Source organism: Lacerta agilis, chromosome 1, assembly GCF_009819535.1.
Source record: "Lacerta agilis isolate rLacAgi1 chromosome 1, rLacAgi1.pri, whole genome shotgun sequence".
NCBI lineage: Eukaryota > Metazoa > Chordata > Lepidosauria > Squamata > Lacertidae > Lacerta > Lacerta agilis.
Genome location: NC_046312.1, coordinates 49,410,575 through 49,427,679, shown reverse-complemented (window position 1 = coordinate 49,427,679; position 17,105 = coordinate 49,410,575). Strand labels below are relative to the sequence as shown.

At 47.0% G+C, this 17,105-nt stretch overlaps 1 protein-coding gene across 6 annotated transcripts in view; it reads left to right on the top strand.

The window, feature by feature from the left end:
* Nucleotides 1–15,107, top strand: part of LARGE2 (LARGE xylosyl- and glucuronyltransferase 2) — a 47,065-nt gene extending 31,958 nt beyond the window's left edge. For 4 of the 6 annotated variants that reach the window (XM_033149163.1, XM_033149173.1, XM_033149153.1 and 1 more), the window contains 14 exons: nt 2,451–2,608; nt 4,014–4,273; nt 4,967–5,049; nt 5,652–5,775; nt 7,675–7,846; nt 8,268–8,372; nt 10,343–10,455; nt 10,657–10,782; nt 10,941–11,096; nt 11,673–11,836; nt 12,654–12,932; nt 13,124–13,270; nt 13,963–14,158; nt 14,282–15,107. In XM_033149163.1, the coding sequence (XP_033005054.1) occupies nt 2,491–2,608; nt 4,014–4,273; nt 4,967–5,049; nt 5,652–5,775; nt 7,675–7,846; nt 8,268–8,372; nt 10,343–10,455; nt 10,657–10,782; nt 10,941–11,096; nt 11,673–11,836; nt 12,654–12,932; nt 13,124–13,270; nt 13,963–14,158; nt 14,282–14,479 (2,241 nt within the window). In that variant the 5' untranslated portion in view covers nt 2,451–2,490 and the 3' untranslated portion in view covers nt 14,480–15,107. Of the gene's footprint in view, nt 1–2,448; nt 2,609–4,013; nt 4,274–4,966; nt 5,050–5,651; nt 5,776–7,674; nt 7,847–8,267; nt 8,373–10,342; nt 10,456–10,656; nt 10,783–10,940; nt 11,097–11,672; nt 11,837–12,653; nt 12,933–13,123; nt 13,271–13,962; nt 14,159–14,281 lie in introns of all 6 variants that reach the window. The other 2 variants (XM_033149191.1, XM_033149198.1) reach the window with 2 other exon arrangements.
* The last annotated feature ends 1,998 nt before the right edge of the window (nt 15,108–17,105 follow it).

Below are 17,105 nucleotides of genomic sequence, written 5' to 3'. Positions count from 1 at the left end.
CTTTATATCAGGGGCTTTTCTTGAAGATGTGCGTGGCAATAGACAGCTGGTGAGTGTATGATACAGCCAGCTGTCTCTCCTCTATGGGGGTTAAGTCTTCTCTGTGTGCATCATTTTCAGCAATATATGTTAAAACAATGGACCTTCATGTTACCCTTTGCAGTGCGTCTTTAGAACTGGGTTCAGCTTGGGTGACTCAGGTGCTTTTAAGGGGATCACATGCTGATTAGGGTGGAATGAAGCACACAGCTGAGAGTTCAAGGAGTTTTGTTTGGCAAGTTCCTACTGGGAAATTATCTACTGCTAAGCCAAGAGAGTTGAAAGAGTAGGATCCTTTTTGCTGTCAGTGCCCACGAATGCTATTCGAAGTCCCGGTGACACCTATGGCAGTTCCAGCATGTTTCAAGACACCCTTGGCCATTTTGGAGAATGAATGAGGCCCCCGCTACTGGGGAGGCTTCATGGGAGAGGAGGATGTGGCTGTTGACCTCAAGTCAGGAGACTGTGTTGGTACAAAATGCATAGGCTGTGGACTCTCATCAGAACAAAGCCCATTTCACCCAAAGTTGGGGGCAAATGTTTCAGCTGCTTGCTGCTGCTGCAGCTGGTTCTGGAAAGTCTAGCAAAGTTCTCAGTTTCCATTTTGAGGATCAATTCTTTTTTTTTTTTTTTTTTTTAATAAGAATTTATTGGCATTTTTCTATAACAGCATATACCCACACCCACACCTACAATTAAACAAATGCAAAACACATAGAACAAATACAAACAGTGTCAAGTTTTCTTATTGCATCTTTCTGGAAAAAAAAAATTTCTATTTCCATATCTTGACTATTGACTTCCCCTGCCTTTTCACCTTCGAGTTTATATCCTAAGTCTATTTTATAACCATTTCTCCTAACAAAGAAAAAAGAAGTTGAATTCAGTTGTATAATTACAATCAATTATATCTTCAACATTTTACTAAAAATACATCACTACATCTTGATCTCAATCCTCTTATTCCATAAACATAATCCACTTAGATTTACTTTACTTATACTCCACCTCACTGATCTTCACAGCTCATTCGATCAAATCTATCTCTTCTATCCTTAAGATTGCTGCTAATAACATGATAACTTGAAATATCTCCTTTCATGTTCAAATAAAAAATATAACAGGAAATTGTTGACAGTATTCACCCTCCGATTTCAGTTTACCATATCAGGCTACCTTAAGTTTTACTTAATGCTTCACCCCACACCCCCTCTGTCCATTATTCTTCTCCTGGTGGTTTCAACACTAAACTTCCATGTAGTTTCCCTCTCCAAACGTCCACAGATCCAGGCACAGTCCAAACCTCTCCTTGCCACGAGTTCAGAGGTATCCATCTCATCATCTCTCAGCTTCTTCGGTTCTTTGTAACATTCCTTTTCTTCTTGTAAATACCTTAATTCTCTGTCCCTGGCCCCCGAGCTCACACCTCGGGGACTGGATATAAAAAATCTTGACGTCGCCTTGGGGCTGCCACCCCCAGAAAGCGAATTTCTTCTCCGAAGTAGCTCACTCATCAGCCCTCTCAGCTCCTTGGCAAGGGATTCTTCCAAAGTGTCAAAAGTTTTAAAAGCCTCCTCTGTGGGCAATTGGTTCCATTTCAGACCCCCACACAAGACTTTGACTTTTCTACAAAGCAATTCCACCTTCAAGGCAGTGAGTCTCTGTTCATCCGTTAGTCCAGAGTTCAATACCAGTTCAAGGACGAAACCCAGCATACTGGCAGAGGAGGAGGAAGTGGGTGTCATATTTCTACTCCCCTCTTTGTTCGTCGCCATTTTCCTGAGCTGGAGCGCAAATACCGCAACTTTAAATGGAGATATTTTCCTCTAATTAGCTTCCCGAAAGAAAAGTTTGCCAGTCTCATGTGTCAATTTTAAATACATTATAGCCAGTTCTGTAGCAGTAATCACTCAGATTGGTTAGATTCTTGAGCTCGAAGGGAGGGAGGCAGGCTGCCCTTCTCCTTCCCCCCGGATCGTCCCAAAAGCACGATTTCACTCAAATTCTTTACTCACGACCACCGGGTTCCTTTAGCTCCATTCTTCACAGGTAGAACTTAGACGCTCACCGCGGGCTCTGTCGCCGCATTTGCATCCCGGTTGGGGCATGTCCCCGAAGCCCGGCTCCGGTTGTCCCTTCACCCCCACTCCCCCTTTACAGGGGGAGCGAGGGAAGGGTTCGGAGCCTCCGCGGGCGCTGCCGGGGAGCCCAGGGTGCGGGACGCTCTTCCCGCACCCCAACCGGAGCCCCGCTTTGCGGTAGCGGGGCTCCTGACCCCCGGGATGGACAGGGCGCTTCGGACCCGAAGCAGCCCTCGACCACCCGGCGATTGCGTCGCCGCCGGAAGTCATTTTGAGGATCAATTCTGCCAGTTAACATTTTTGGTTCACTCTTTTGTTCTTCTCTTGCAGGGTGTAGGATGCTGGCTCCGGTGTGGCTAGGCCTGCCCACATGACCTTTGCCACCATCATGCTGTGCCCCTGGCGTGGGAAGCTGAAGCTGCTGCTTGCCACAGTGACCCTGGTCTTCCTAATCTCATGGCTCTACCTCTTTATGGGTAATCTGGAGTGTGAGTGAGGGCAAGGATGGCCTATGGACAACCAAAGGGTGGTGGTGTGATGAAAGCACGTGCCACAGATTTGCCCTGTGGCAGCTGTACATGTGGGTGGGAGTTGGGACTCCAGAGCAGAATTGCAACTATACTGCCAACTCCCTTTGAGACCTTTGGGCAAAGGGTGGCCTCTGTTTCCTCCTGCGTAATAGGACTAGGAAAGCTTTCCTAGAATTGTGGAGTTGGAAGAACCCCAAGGGTCATGTAGTCCAACTCCCTGCAATGCAGGAATTATAGCTAAAGAATTCCCAACAGATGGCCACCCAACCACTGTTTAAAAGCCTTCCATGAAAGAGACTCCACCACCTTCAGACATTAAGGTGACAGAAGGATGGTTCCATTGCCTTGCTTGGATGTATGTGAATTTCTCATAGCCCAAACACATAGGAACGGATCCCTCTCATATATGATGAAGAATGGGCCAGATTTCCAATTTGGGAAATTTAAAAACAATCACCAAATAGCATATTTAGTTCCCAGATTCTCAGCATTCAAGGCAGCTTGTAAACCTTTGGATCTTCTACACTAGAACTTACCAACAGACCCTTTCCCCTTGCACCTGATGGCCGCTCTCCACAGAGGGCCAGTATTATGAGCAAGCCCTCCTTGGATCAATCCAGGCTGGTAATAATGTTCAGCTTGGGAATGCTGGGGCTCCATCCGTCGTGTGGTTCTTCTCCCTGTCAGTTGCCTTTATGGCAGTTAGAGAGTCTTCACTGGGGAGGGCTTGAGGGTGTTGTCTCCTTCCCCCTCCCTCACTGACGTCAGTTGCAGATCTCTCCAGAAAATACATTGCAGAGAGAATGAGAGCTGGGTTTTCAGAATATTGTTTTCTTAGGTTGCATTAACACAGTACTACTCTCTGGCCGCAAAGTTATGAGTGGAGAAGCTAGAGGCAGAGCTATGCCCCTTCCTGTTTTGCCACTCTTGTTTTCTTGCCCATCTCATTCATGGTGTGGGGTGATTTCGTACATTAACTCTTGAGTGTTTCACATTCACCCACTTGAGGAGCGGCATTCAGAGTCATATTGAATAGTCTTAAATTAATATTAAGTCCATTTGACTGCAGAGAAATATAGCTGGTGAAATTAATATAATTGAATCTAAAAAGCGAAATTGTAGGACTGTGCAAAGAAATAGGGGGAATATTTTATAGTGTTGGAACTTTGCAACCTCGTTATATGAATCCAACAAACCTGCATAAAATATTTGTTCCCGCTCTCATCCTTCTTCCCACTTGTCCCTCTTGTTTCACTGACGTATGTGCAAAAGGCTCAGTGACTATGCATCCTCCTCCTCCTCCTCTCACCACTCCCCTATTTGTGTTTTCTTTTCCTTGGGGGGGGGGGGATCCCCTCTATAGATGGATGCTCCTTCCTGCTCCCGCCTTGCTTTGGGGAACAGTCAAGCCGATACCTTAACCACGAGGCCTTGGTGTCCCAAGTACAGAAAGTGGAAGAGGAAAACCAGCTGTTGAGGCTGCAACTCAGCCAGTCTCAGATGCAGGACGAGGCTGTGGATGGGACGGACAGCAGCCAGCAGGGAGCGCAGTTCATAGAGGACCAGGATGGAAGGGACAACCGCACTGGCTGCCTCAAGCAGAGAATGGTTCAGAAGTGCGAGGTAAAGGCGGCGTTCCAACTGGCTGCCAAGGCACCTTGCAGGCAAATTGTTATGGCAAAACTGTGGAAGGTCACACAGCAAGAGGAGTGTTGTTGTTCAGGCTCCTCAACCTGTTCCATTCTCTAAGATGCGGATAGCCAACATGGTGCCCTCATGAGGTTTTGGACTACATATCCCATCATCCCCAGCCAGCTTAGAATAGTTGGGAGTGGTGGGAGGTGTAGTTCCCAACCTCTGGAGGCTGTAACGTTGGCTGCCTTTGCCCTAAGATAATAGGTGTAGCCATATAATTCCCACTCTTGCCGCTTCCTGCTGTAGGTACTGTGATATTTATTTCGCAATGTAATGCTTTTCTGAACCCTAAGATAGTGTTGGTATGATAATCCCCTGAGGGCAAGGAGGCAGTCCTAGCTTGCGCCTGGTTTCTATGTCCATTTCTAACTCTGGTTGGTTTTGCATCAACGTTCTGTATTATCCATTTTGCTCTGGGAAAAGTGACCGCTCTGCTCACCCTTTTTTACTGACTTGGGTGAAGAAGAAATGGCCCTGGCAGGACAGGTGGATTCTGCATGTATTGTGTGTGGGAAGAGGCTTCTAAAAGCTCCACTTGGAGAGGAAGGGGGGGGGGAGGATCTCTTGCAGTGAATTGTGGTTGGGGGCCAGGCCTGATGGCACCTTTGTGTTTCTGGACAGCTTCTCCATGTTGCAATTGTCTGTGCTGGATACAATGCAAGTCGGGACGTCGTTACCCTGGTGAAATCCATCCTCTTCCACAGGTAACATTGGAGGGGGTGGGGAAGGGTGCTCTTCTTTTGAGCAGGTAGCGGAGGCTTCTGAGTTTCCCAGGACTTGAACACGGGTTTAAAATAGGATGCCTTTCTGTGCTTTTGCTTCCAAACTGCAGTTCTGGATTTGTTGGGGGAAAGATAGAACAAGTGAAGACTAGTTAGGGTCCTCTGACCCCCATCCTTTTTCACTTAAATGCAGCTGCCAGGGTTCTGTATATGGCGTAGTAAGGCATCAGCTGCTGCATGGCAGGGGGAAGAGTTTGGAATTGATATCCCGCTTTATCACTACCCGAAGGAGTCTCAAAGCAGCTAACATTCTCCTTTCCCTTCCTCCCCCACAACAAACACTCTGTGAGGTGAGTGGGGCTGAGAGACTTCAGAGAAGTGTGACTAGCCCAAAGTCACCCAGCAGCTGCATGTGGAGGAGCGGAGACGCGAACCCAGTTCACAAGATTACGAGTCTACCGCTCTTAACCACTACACCACATGGGGGGGGGCACAAAATGAGAGAGTTGGATTTAGTTTGCATTTTGGTATTTTGCATCTTGCTTTCAACTATTGTGAGCATTAACTGTTTCCTTCCTTGGCAGGAAGAACCCTCTTCACTTTCATCTAATCACTGACTCTGTGGCCCAAAAGATCCTGCAGATGCTGTTCGAGTCCTGGATGGTGCCCTCTGTTCATGTTAGCTTCTACAATGCTGATGACCTGAAGGCAAGGGAGATCAAGCCAGGCTCATTCTCCCTTTCTCCATTTGTTCCCTCTCCCTCTCTTCCCTTCCCTCACCTCACCCTCTTTCCATGAAGTGAGCAGCCCTGTAGGGAAGGCCCTGCCGTAGGAATGGCTTGTTTGGAGACAAGAGACGCAAACCCTTCCCATTGTTTTCTGTGCTCTCATCTGCTACTATTGTCATTTTGTTTGTAGAGTGGGAAACACCTGTTGACGGGATCTGAATGATTTAGAAATATATAAAGTTAAGCTTCTCATTTCAGCAGGAATCTCTAAGTGGTTTACATATCTGGGGAGGTGGGAGAAATGTGTTTGTGTGTGTGCATTTGTGTGTGTTCACGTAAACATAAAATACAAATTGCACATTAAAAACTAAACAATACTACTGCTACTACAAGAATAATACTATTTTAAATAACATAACTAAGAAACAATAAATACAATATACATTAATAAACACATTTTTCCTTGGAATTGAGCCCCCTGATGGATAGTGGCTGGATCCAAGCTCGTGAATGGATCCAAAAGGTCATGAATCTTCCTTAAGGTCACCTAGAACTTTGCAACAGAACAGCAGCCAAAATCTGTACTTGAAATGATTAGATGATGCACTTTCATGATTCTGATGTCCAAGAATGCTAATCTTTCAGCAAAGTGACAGAAGGGCAGAAAGATTAAGGCAGGGAGCCCTGAAGCAGCACCTGGAGTTTTCCAAGGCCACAGAAATGTTCCTAATGAACAGTAGTGGGCACAGTGCCAGGCAGTCTCCTCTCACTCTTGCCAAAACTTTATGTGCAAGTTGTTGTCTATAATAAAATAGGAACGGATAGAAACATAATTAATTTGTTTTTGAAATTTGAAAGTAGCCAGATTCCAGGAGTATGCATTTGTACTCTTTGATTCAATTGTTTTGGGATTAAAGCTCTTAGATTTTAGATAATGGAGTTGCCTTATTTATTCTGCTGTGAATCAGAAAGTCACTCTTCATTGTTTCTGGCTGAATTGGATGAAGAAATGTGAAATTAGATCTGGGGTGGGAGAACATGCATTTTCCTGCCATGTCTAAAACAATTGGCAGTGCCCAAGTATATGTTTGGCATCCAAAACTATCTAGACAGGTAAGGTTCACCCAACCAAGCTTAGTGCAATGATTCAAACTCCATATCCCCCCCCCCCCAATTTCTGACCCTTGAGAAAACAGGAATGTGGATTGTGGTTGAACAGACCATGTGCTTTCACTGAGGATGGGGCGGGAATTTTTAGTGGGGGGAGGAAAATTGCAGGTCTCTTCTTACTCAGGAGCCATGAAATCTAGAGCAGAATCGGGAGTCCATAGACGCCTTTGAAGTCTTGCCACACTATATTATTATTTAAATTTATATGCCGCCCTTCACCCAAAGATCCACAGGGCGGTTTGCAATATAAAAACACAAAAATATCAGTAGAAAATGTTATGAATGACCATGGTGATGAAGTTTGCTAGTCCCCAGATACCTACTTGCAGGCCTGTTTCACAGGTATGGCAAGGGACATGGAGGCTGCTTGGAATTGCATTTGCATGGAGGTTTCCATTTGTGTGCAAGTTTGTGCAATTTGTCTCCGCTGCTCTCCAAAACAGGAATGTCATGTGGAAGCACCATCTTTGCAGTTGAGAGCATTCCCACACCACTTTATTTGTGTGAAGCGCTTCTAAATGTCACCAAAGACATACATACTAGTTTACTGTCGTGGACTCATTTTGATTATTGTCTCGTTGCTCAAGCCATAGAAACAAGAGCAATTTTAGGCTTCTTGGCTATAGGCCAGACATGTGATGCTGATGCTGGCCTGCCTGTTCTCCTTTTCTGAAATGTTCCTTCCTTTTCTTTTCTTTTCTTTTTGTAGCCGGACATCTCTTGGATCCCCAACAAGCACTACTCTGGAATCTATGGGCTGATGAAATTGACGCTCACAAAGGCTCTCCCCTCGGATCTCTCCAAGGTCATTGTCCTGGACACAGACATCACCTTTGCCACTGACATTGCTGAACTGTGGGCCATCTTTGGGAAGTTCTCGGGTAAGTGATGACCACTGGGGGAATGGGGATCCTTTAGACCAGGGACAGAGAATCCATGACCTTCCAAGATGCTTTGAGGACTCCAACTCTCTCATCAGCCCCAGCCAACATGACAGACACTCAAGGATAATGAGAGTTATTGTCCAGCAACATCTGGAGGGCCACAAGTTCCCTGCCCCCAGCCTTTGACCATCTTTGAGCACCTCTCCAGAGGCAGTGGCTCATGGTATAGGACAGCTCTGGTGGCCCTAGATACTAAATGGTTTTCTTTTCTTACTCGGTGGTCTTTCCATTTACTCTGCTCCTTTGAAAATTATACAGCAGGGATGATCCTTAGTGGATGAGTTCCAGAGTACTGATGTTGTTGACAAGCAAAGTCTGTTAGCTGCCTTTGGCCTCATTTTCTTATCTCTTAATCCAGACAAACAGGTGATTGGGCTGGTGGAAAACCAAAGTGACTGGTACCTAGGGAATCTCTGGAAGAACCATAAACCATGGCCAGCACTGGGGCGTGGCTTCAACACAGGTGAGCTCCAGAGGGCTGTAGGAACATGACAGCATGAAGTCTGGGCAGTCCTTTGTTCCCGTGGCTTGAGTGCTAGGTTTGTATGTGGCGATATCTAGGTTCAGATATCCTGGTTCAACTGTGAAGTTGACTAGGTGGTCTTGAGCAAATCCCACTGTGCACAAGGAAGACTAGTCCTATGAAGAAAGATGAGGTAACTTCCTTTCTATAACCATGGCAGATTTGGATTTTTGAGCGAATGCTGTGGGTGCCACCCCCTCTGATCATTTCTTACTCTCCTCCCCAGATCAGCACCCCTACCTTCTGAGAGGCAGAGTGCGTACACACTCTGGCTTCCCATGGAATCTGGGTAAAAGCTGGATCCTATAAAGTCAATTCAATGCTTCAAAAGCAAAGAGAGCTGAAAGAGGAAGTGGGAAAGAGCAGCACTTTCCCCACAATCCTCTCTCGGTTCTTTGTACCTTTCAACCCTCTCACTAGCTCATGACTGGGGGGGGGGCAATGGAGGACTGCAAAAGTATTGGTACTTATAAACACCATCTCCAACTTCTCAAAAGATTCCATCAATGGTGCCTCCAAAAAATCTTACACATCACTTGGGAAGACAGGCGAACTAATATCAGTGTTTTGGATGAAGCAAAGATCACCAGTGTTGAAGCAATGATTCTTCAACATCAACTTTGTTGGACTGGTCATGTTGTGCAGATGACTGATTATCGTCTACCAAAGCAACTACTCTATTCCGAACTTAAAAATGGAAACCGTAATGCTGGTGGTCAACAAAAGAGGTTTAAAGACTGTCTCAAGGCAAATCTTTAAAAAGGTAGTATAAACAGTGACAACTGGGAAACACTGGCCTGTGAGCGCTCCAGTTGGAGAACTGCCTTTACCAAAGGTGTCATAGGCTTTGAAGACACTCAAACTCAGGACGCAAGGGAGAAACGTGCTTAGAGGAAGGCACGCTTGGCAAATTCACACTGTGATCAACTCCTGCCCAGGAACCAATGCCTCCACTGTGGAAGGACGTGTGAATCCAGAATTGGCCCCCATAGCCACTTAGACTCATTGTCTTCCATAAACACGGATTTAACAATCTTGCTTGGCTACGAGTGATCGCCAAAGAAGAAGAAAGAAGAAAGCAAAAGTATCACAGTGCCCATGGATTAAAGGGACTGGTTTGCAGAGCCTGAAGAAAAGACAGAGCAGCAGGACAGTACGCTTCAAATGCCCAAAGGAAGAGTGCATAGGCTTGTTCTCTGCTGCCCCTTTAATGAGACCAGTTAATGGGAGCAGGATGGATGGCTGTCTCTTAGGTGTTCTCTCTCTGGATTTTCTGCATTGAGCAGGTGCCTGGACCAGGTGGCCTCCAAGTCTACAATTAGCAGTTTTTGCAGGGCATGCTTATGCTGGTTTTATGCCAGCGTTGACTGTCATTGACATACACACACACACACACATATCGGAGTTGTAGTTCAGTGAAGTTGCAAGCTATTCTACTGCTGGTATTTCAGAGTGTGAGTAACCAGCGATGGAGCTGGGTCAAATGGCGTGGCAATAGACACGCAAACCAGCTCCTCTTGATAGACAGTGACTCCAGAAACATGGATAGCCACTTGGCATGTCTGTAGGATATCTTGGCACCACCTGGTGGTTGTCCAGAGAACTCCATGCAAGGTAGGAACCCCTAGTGGGGAGGCAGGAAAGAGTTCGTGGCTGCTGCTGCTGCTGCTGCTGCAATAGGAAAAGACTCGTTCTCCATGCTTGTCGGCTTGGTTGTCAATACCGAAGAGCAGCCATTCCTCCTGTTGCAAGGATTTTAAAATAGCATTTTTATTGATTAAGATGTTTGCAAACTCTTTCACCAAAGGGATCTTAAGAACACAATGAGGTTTCCTGGGGATCCAGGAAAACAGAGCCATCTGTTGCTTCTGTCCAATCCTAGTGGTGCTCATGGTTTCCTCTTCTCCTAGGAGTGATCCTCCTGCTGCTGGAGCGCCTACGTCGAATTGGCTGGGAGCAGATGTGGCGCCTGACAGCCGAGCGGGAGCTCATGAGCATGCTGTCCACCTCGCTGGCCGACCAGGCAAGTGCTCTGAGCTCTGCATGCCTTGCTGTCCTCCAGCCTGGGCCCCCGGACACACCTTTTGTCTCCTGCAGACATTGTGGGTTGTAGCGGGATAAAGACCTGTTTATTTCTTCCTCGTTTGGCTTCACACTTGGTTTTACTCTGGGCCTTTCTCCTCTTCTAGAGTGCCCAGTTTGCAAACTGCAATCTCTCTTTTAGGACATTTTTAATGCAGTGATCAAACAGAGCCCAACGCTGGTATACCAACTCCCTTGCTTCTGGAACGTGCAGCTCTCTGATCACACCCGCGCAGAGCAGTGCTACACAGAGGTGTCTGATCTTAAGGTGGGCATTTCCTCCCTGGCTGAGTCTTCCCTGACCCTTGGCTGAGCCTTCCAGGCACCACCAGCCTAGGACAATGTTAGTTCTGCAGGGGCTTGACTGAAGATGTGGGGTGGATTGGCACCTGTAACCAGCCTTATGTTTTAATTGTCTGTTCTCAGGTGATCCACTGGAACTCTCCCAAGAAGCTGCGGGTGAAGAATAAGCATGTGGAGTTCTTTCGGAACCTCTACCTGACCTTCCTCGAGTATGATGGCAACCTGCTGCGCAGGGAGCTTTTTGGCTGTGCCAGCCTCCCCAGCTTGCCCAGTGGCCAGGTGGGAGCCTAATTTGCTATCCTTGTCCCTTCTCCTCATGCCTGAAATGGAAAACCCCTCCAGGCTTCCCATTTATTTAGCTGCTCTCTTAAATGGAGGGGGTGCGTAGCTCAAAAAACTATGTGCATGCCTTACTATGCAACCTGGCCTCTTTAAAATCCTGATTGTCTCAGGCTCCTTTTCTAAGTGAGGCGTCTTCATTCCAGCTCAGTTGCCCAGTGATGGTGATTTTTAGTGCTTGTTCTACTTGCACCCATGATATTTTGCTTGGGTTTCATTGTTCTCTTCTAGTTTTTATTCCTAATTAAATGTAATGGCAAACCTAAAGAAATCTGGCACGTTTTCACCACATTCAGAACAACGCACTCGCATTATTTCAGTTAGGATTAGTGGACTGATGAGGTTATGTTCTGCTTAGTACAAAACTCAAGACCTTCCCCACTCTCCCAGTAGTATCTCAGGCTCTAGAAACCCTGTCTTTTAAAGCTGCATTGTAGCTGTGCTTCACTCTAGGTCAACTTGACAACTTAGCCTTATCTCTCTCTCCTTGTCCTCTTGCCCCTGTGTAAAATTTAGCTCCAGCAGGCCCTAGAGGAGCTGGATGAAGACGATCCTTGCTATGATTTTCGGAGGCAGAGCCTTATTCAGCACCGGGTGCATCTCTTCTTCCTGCAGTACGATTTCCCAATCTTGGCTGATGCAATTGATGTCACTCTTGTAGCTCAGCTCTCCATGGACAGGTACCAGATGGGAAAGGAAGAGGGGGAGATGTTGTGCCTTCCAGCATAAATTCTTCTGCTTGGGAGCTAAACATCCAGCCAGCTTGTGGCTCTTTTATATGAATTTATTGGTCCAGGAGGCCTCTGTACCCAAGCTGAGTTAATCAAACTAGAAATCTCTATGGCAATATTCTCACTGCCCAGCTGCGTGGGTGACAATCCTTTCCAGAGAATTCTGCTTCTATTTATTTTTTTAGAATGGGTTTCTATCATCCAGAGTTGCTGGGAAATATTTAGCAAAAGATGACTAGTATCCCTTGAATACTAGAAGAAATATGCCAGTTTTCTTTGTGGTGGAAGGAAGAATCTTGAGGATTATGAAGTGGTCTGAGATGGGGGCAGAATGGATAGAAGATAAAACCTATGAAAGGAACAAAAACTAGCTGCATGAGTCAGAAAATGGGTGCAATGGTGCAAGCCAGCCGTTAAAAGAATGGTTCTGATGGTGGCAGAAGGATTGGACAGTAGTTAGGAAGAGGGGCAACACAAAACCAATACTGTCCAGATCAGTTGCGCCAAGGTTTGGAAGATTATGTTTTAAGAAGCCAAGGAATCGTGTGCAAATGGTGGCAGCTTCCAAGACATAGTGTAGACAGCCTTCTCTGATACAAGTATCAACAGAAGCTTGCACACACAAGAAACCAGGAAGGAAAAACTCACTGCTGGACTGGATGCAGGTTCCCATGTTCCTTCAGGCCTGGGTGGTTCAGTCTCGTGGCTTTTTGTTATTGCCAACTGAGGGTGTCTTGCACTCTTGACTTGTCCCATTGATTTGCAGGTTACAGATGCTGGAGGCCATATGCAAACACTGGACAGGCCCCATTAGTCTGGCGTTGTATATGTCAGATGCAGAGGCCCAGCAATTCCTGCGCTATGCCCAGGCCTCGGAAGTGCTGAGTAACCGCAGGAATGTTGCCTATCACATTGTGTACAAGGAAGGGCAGTTTTACCCGGTCAACTTCTTGCGCAACGTAGCATTGAAGAATGCACAGACATCTTATGTTTTCCTGACGGACATTGACTTCCTGCCTATGTATGGCCTCTATGATTATCTCAGGTGGGTGCTTTGCCCTTTCCCAGCCTGTGTAAAATGGTAGACACTTCCATACTGGGAGAGGATGGCTTCACCAGTATGTGTCGGTCCCATGCCAGCACTGAACATTTTTCATGGGGAAGGGATACAAGATGCTTGGACTCCTCCTTTTAGCAACAGACCAATAGCATTTCCCCCTCCCCTTTGTGCCTCAGGACCTCCATTTTGCAGCTTGAGCTGCCCCAAAGGAAGGCAGCCCTCATTGTGCCTGCATTTGAGACTCTGCATTACCGCCTCACCTTTCCCAAATCCAAAGCGGAGCTGCTCTCCATGCTGGACATGGGCTCCCTCTATACCTTCAGGTAGGTGTTGGGACAAGAAAGCCCCTCACTAGCAGCTGAAATGTTGGCTCAACCAATTGCTAGACTGCCCTCTGAAACCAGATAACAGGCATGACCAGCCCCAGCTTGCATCTTAAGATTTGACTGGCCATTTTATACTGGCATATGTGCATTCATTCTTCCATTGGGGTGTAGGGGCACAATTTGCCCCCTCTTTATTTTCATTCCATGTTGTCCCCTCTCCCTGCTTTGGAGCCCCGTGCTGAGCATGGTATAAATATTTTCAATAAATAGTCCCTTTCCTCATTTTCTCTCTCACACACACACACCCAACTCTTTGTTGGATCCTATGATTCTTCTGCTTTTTCTCATGCCCTTTTTCTAAGTCCTGGGCTCATCCAGTTCCCAGCCACCTGTTGGGGCACAGCTGTGCACTCATAGGGGCATATTTGCATCATTCCCATTTTACAGATAGGGAGTTGAGACCAAGGTGACTTTGCCCTGGCCATGCTGTGGATCTGTGGCAGAGCCAAGACATGAAGCCCAATCTCCCTCATCCAAGCCCAACTCTGCCCTGCTCACTAAAGAGGCCAGAATGGCTCTAAGAGGCTGGCTACCCCAGCCAGTATGGTGCAGTGGTCGGAGTGTCAGACTAGGAGAGAAGGAGTCCTAGGTGCAGAATTTTCTCAGCTCCCTTGTGTATCTGCATGCAGGTACCATGTGTGGCCTCAGGGCCATGCCCCAACGGACTATGCCAAGTGGCGGACAGCCACGGTGCCCTATCGCGTGGAGTGGCAGCTGCATTTTGAGCCTTACGTTGTAGTGAGGCGCGACTGCCCCCTGTACGACCAGAGATTTGTCGGTTTCGGCTGGAACAAGGTGTCTCACATCATGGAGCTTGACGCCCAGGTGAGTGTGCTGCTTAATGTCTCCCGCAAGGTTGCCTCTTTACGTGTCCCCAGAAAACCAGGGATGGGGGGGAGTGGCTTCCGAGGGAGCCGGCCTTTCCAGCAACTTCATGCCTTTTTGTAGGAGAATGAGCTGCTGGTCTTGCCCAATGCCTTCATGATCCATATGCCTCACGCACCCAGTTTTGACATCTCCAAGTTCCGCCTGAGCTCCACTTACCGCGACTGCCTGGAGACCCTGCGAGAGGAGTTCCACCAGGACCTGTCGCGCAAGTATGGCGCCGCTGCACTCAAATACCTCACTGCTGAGAGAAGCCTGTGAACGGCAAGACGCACACCAAAGGACAATCTGTGCAAGGCAACTCATGCCCTGCAGAGGAGGGACAGTGGACCACGCTCATGTCCTGGAGCAGTTCAGACCTATAGCAGAGCCACCCTCCCAATGGTAGCCGGGTGCTATACACTTTGTCTAAGTTGTGGGTACAATTGTAGCCGGGTGGGGTGGGGCAGGTGGCATATCATTCAGGGCTATGGAGCCAATCTAAATCAGGCAAGTTACATACATTTGGGTTCATCTGTTTCCAAATTGGGGGGAGGGGGAAGCATGGGAATGAAGAGGAGGGAAGGTGTGCTCCTGACCTGACATCCTGGAGAGCCACTTCCTGTTGGTGTAGACAGTAATGAGGACAGACTAGAGGCCTGACTATAAGGCAACTTCCTCTGTTGCTGTTTTGAAGGTGGGCCTTTCCCACCACATGAGCCTGATGCCTTAATACAGCTACAGTCACCTGTTTCCTGTGGTAGAAAGGTAGACTGGATGTGGAAACTGAGACTTCTACTGATGTGTTGTGTAGCCCCATCTTATTTCCAGCTCTTTCATTTGTCCCCTCTAAGCCAAAACCGAAATACGACAATTATGACTAAATCATATAAAGTGAGCATCTAGAAAATCTTATGTGAGCTATTCCCATACATGTGGCAAGAGGGACTGTATGCATATATAGGCAACCCAATTTGTGCACGGGTTGCTTTTCAGGTTACTGTGCATGTCGGTGGAGCATGCATAAGCCCACCACGCCCTGTCACACCATCTTGCAGGTCCAAAACCAGCGTGTGCGTGCACAGTTGCACGTTCTTTGAACCCGTGCAGGAGTTGCCTGTACCCTGTTTTTTACAAATCTGCATAACCTTCCTTTTGGTCATAGATCAGGGCTTTACTGATGGGAAAAGGATGATGTGGAACCTATTCTGAAAGAGCTTAAAGTGGGGAACCTGAGGCCTAGGGGCTGCATGTGACCCTGCTTATATCTATGGGTGCAGCCCCAGGCCTGCTCTGACCCCTGCTGCAGTGCTCTTGCCTGGCTGGCACCTGTCCTTGAACTGTGAAAAGGCCTCTCTTCCTTTCTTTTTTATGATTTGTGTGTAGAGAAGCCCTGCACTGGAAAAGATAAGAGTCGCAACTGTTGTTTCACCCACATTTTGCCTTCGGTGCTGTTGACCACCACCACCACCACATGTCTTCTGGGAAATTGCCCACCAAGAAATGTGGCTGTCAGGGGTGGTGGTAAGGAACCTTCTCTCCAACCTGCCTTGTGCCTACTTCATGGATAACTTTACTATCTAGAAAATAGCCCAGTGTAAGGAAAACCAGGTCCTTGTTACAGAGGCTATATAGTGCACATGCTTTGCTGTGAATACATGGCTGAAACCAAGATCCCTTTAGTCCAAACGAACTTCTTTCCAACAGGGTTCAGGCGAGGGTCTTTGAAAGTATGTAAGCAGGGCATTTTGGAAAAAGCCCAAACCCTGCTTGCCTATTCTCCCCCCACCCCCCAAAATGCAGGTGTAGTTCATCTCGCCAAAGCTAAATAGAACCTCTTATCATGGCTACTACTCAGTAAATCTTGTTTAGCTTGATGTTGCACATCATTGCCAAACATACTTTCCCCCTCCCATGGAGGAATGCAAGTCTTGCCCTTCCTATATCTGCTGGAATATGGCCTTGATCAGCTGCTTTCCTGACTATTATCAGCTCAAACTGTGTGTTTGTATGATCAGGACCATTGGGCCTTGTGCAGGAGTCCATAATGGAATCGGATTGTCTTCAGTCTAGATGCAGTTTAGTATCACAGCTGATTACAGATTAAGTCTGTGCAACCATGGAAGTGGGAAGACATTGCATGCAGGCTGCCGTCCTGATAGCTGCTTGGTGAACCTGATGCTCAAAGGGACTAATTCCACTTCTTGAAGAAAGGAACACATGAGCATCTTGCTGTATCTGCAACTGACGTAGGATCTGTTAATGAATGCTGTAGCTGAATGTCTGTGCTGGGAGCAGCTTCAGCCCGGCCATGGTCCACAATTATCAAACACTGGAGCACAAGGATGGAGATATAATGGGAAAACTCTTTCCTTGCTGTTTATATAATTTAAGGTGATTTCTCACAAGCTGTAAATGATTTTGGTGTCATAGATTTTCTGGTGGTTTCTCTCTTTGGTTCTGGAGTCTGTCTAGGGTCTTCTGCTGCTGGACTGTTTGATTTTTCCGTTGATTTCCTGGAATTCAAGAGCTTCCAAAGTGCTGGGATTAAAGTTTTCCATCCCTCCAGGCAGGCTGATGTAAACGCTGAAACTGTCCCACAATGAGCACTGTACAGCATGGGCACAAGTATTCCTTTTTAAAAAACATTAAAGTTTTGAGGAAAATCCTTTTCAAGCTGCTGTGAGAGTTGTTTGGTTATTATGTCCACATAATGTTAATGCTTTCCTCATTTCTACTATTACAGGTGAGAGCAAGGATGTTGCATTTTGCTGCTGGCAGATCTGAGTGATAAGGTGGACTGTGCTAGAAGCTAGTCATGAAAATGAGGAACAGGGGAGAGAATAAACTAGAGAAAGAATTCCTTCAGGGAACTCTTGGCTACAACCCGCAAATCTGCCAGGGACAG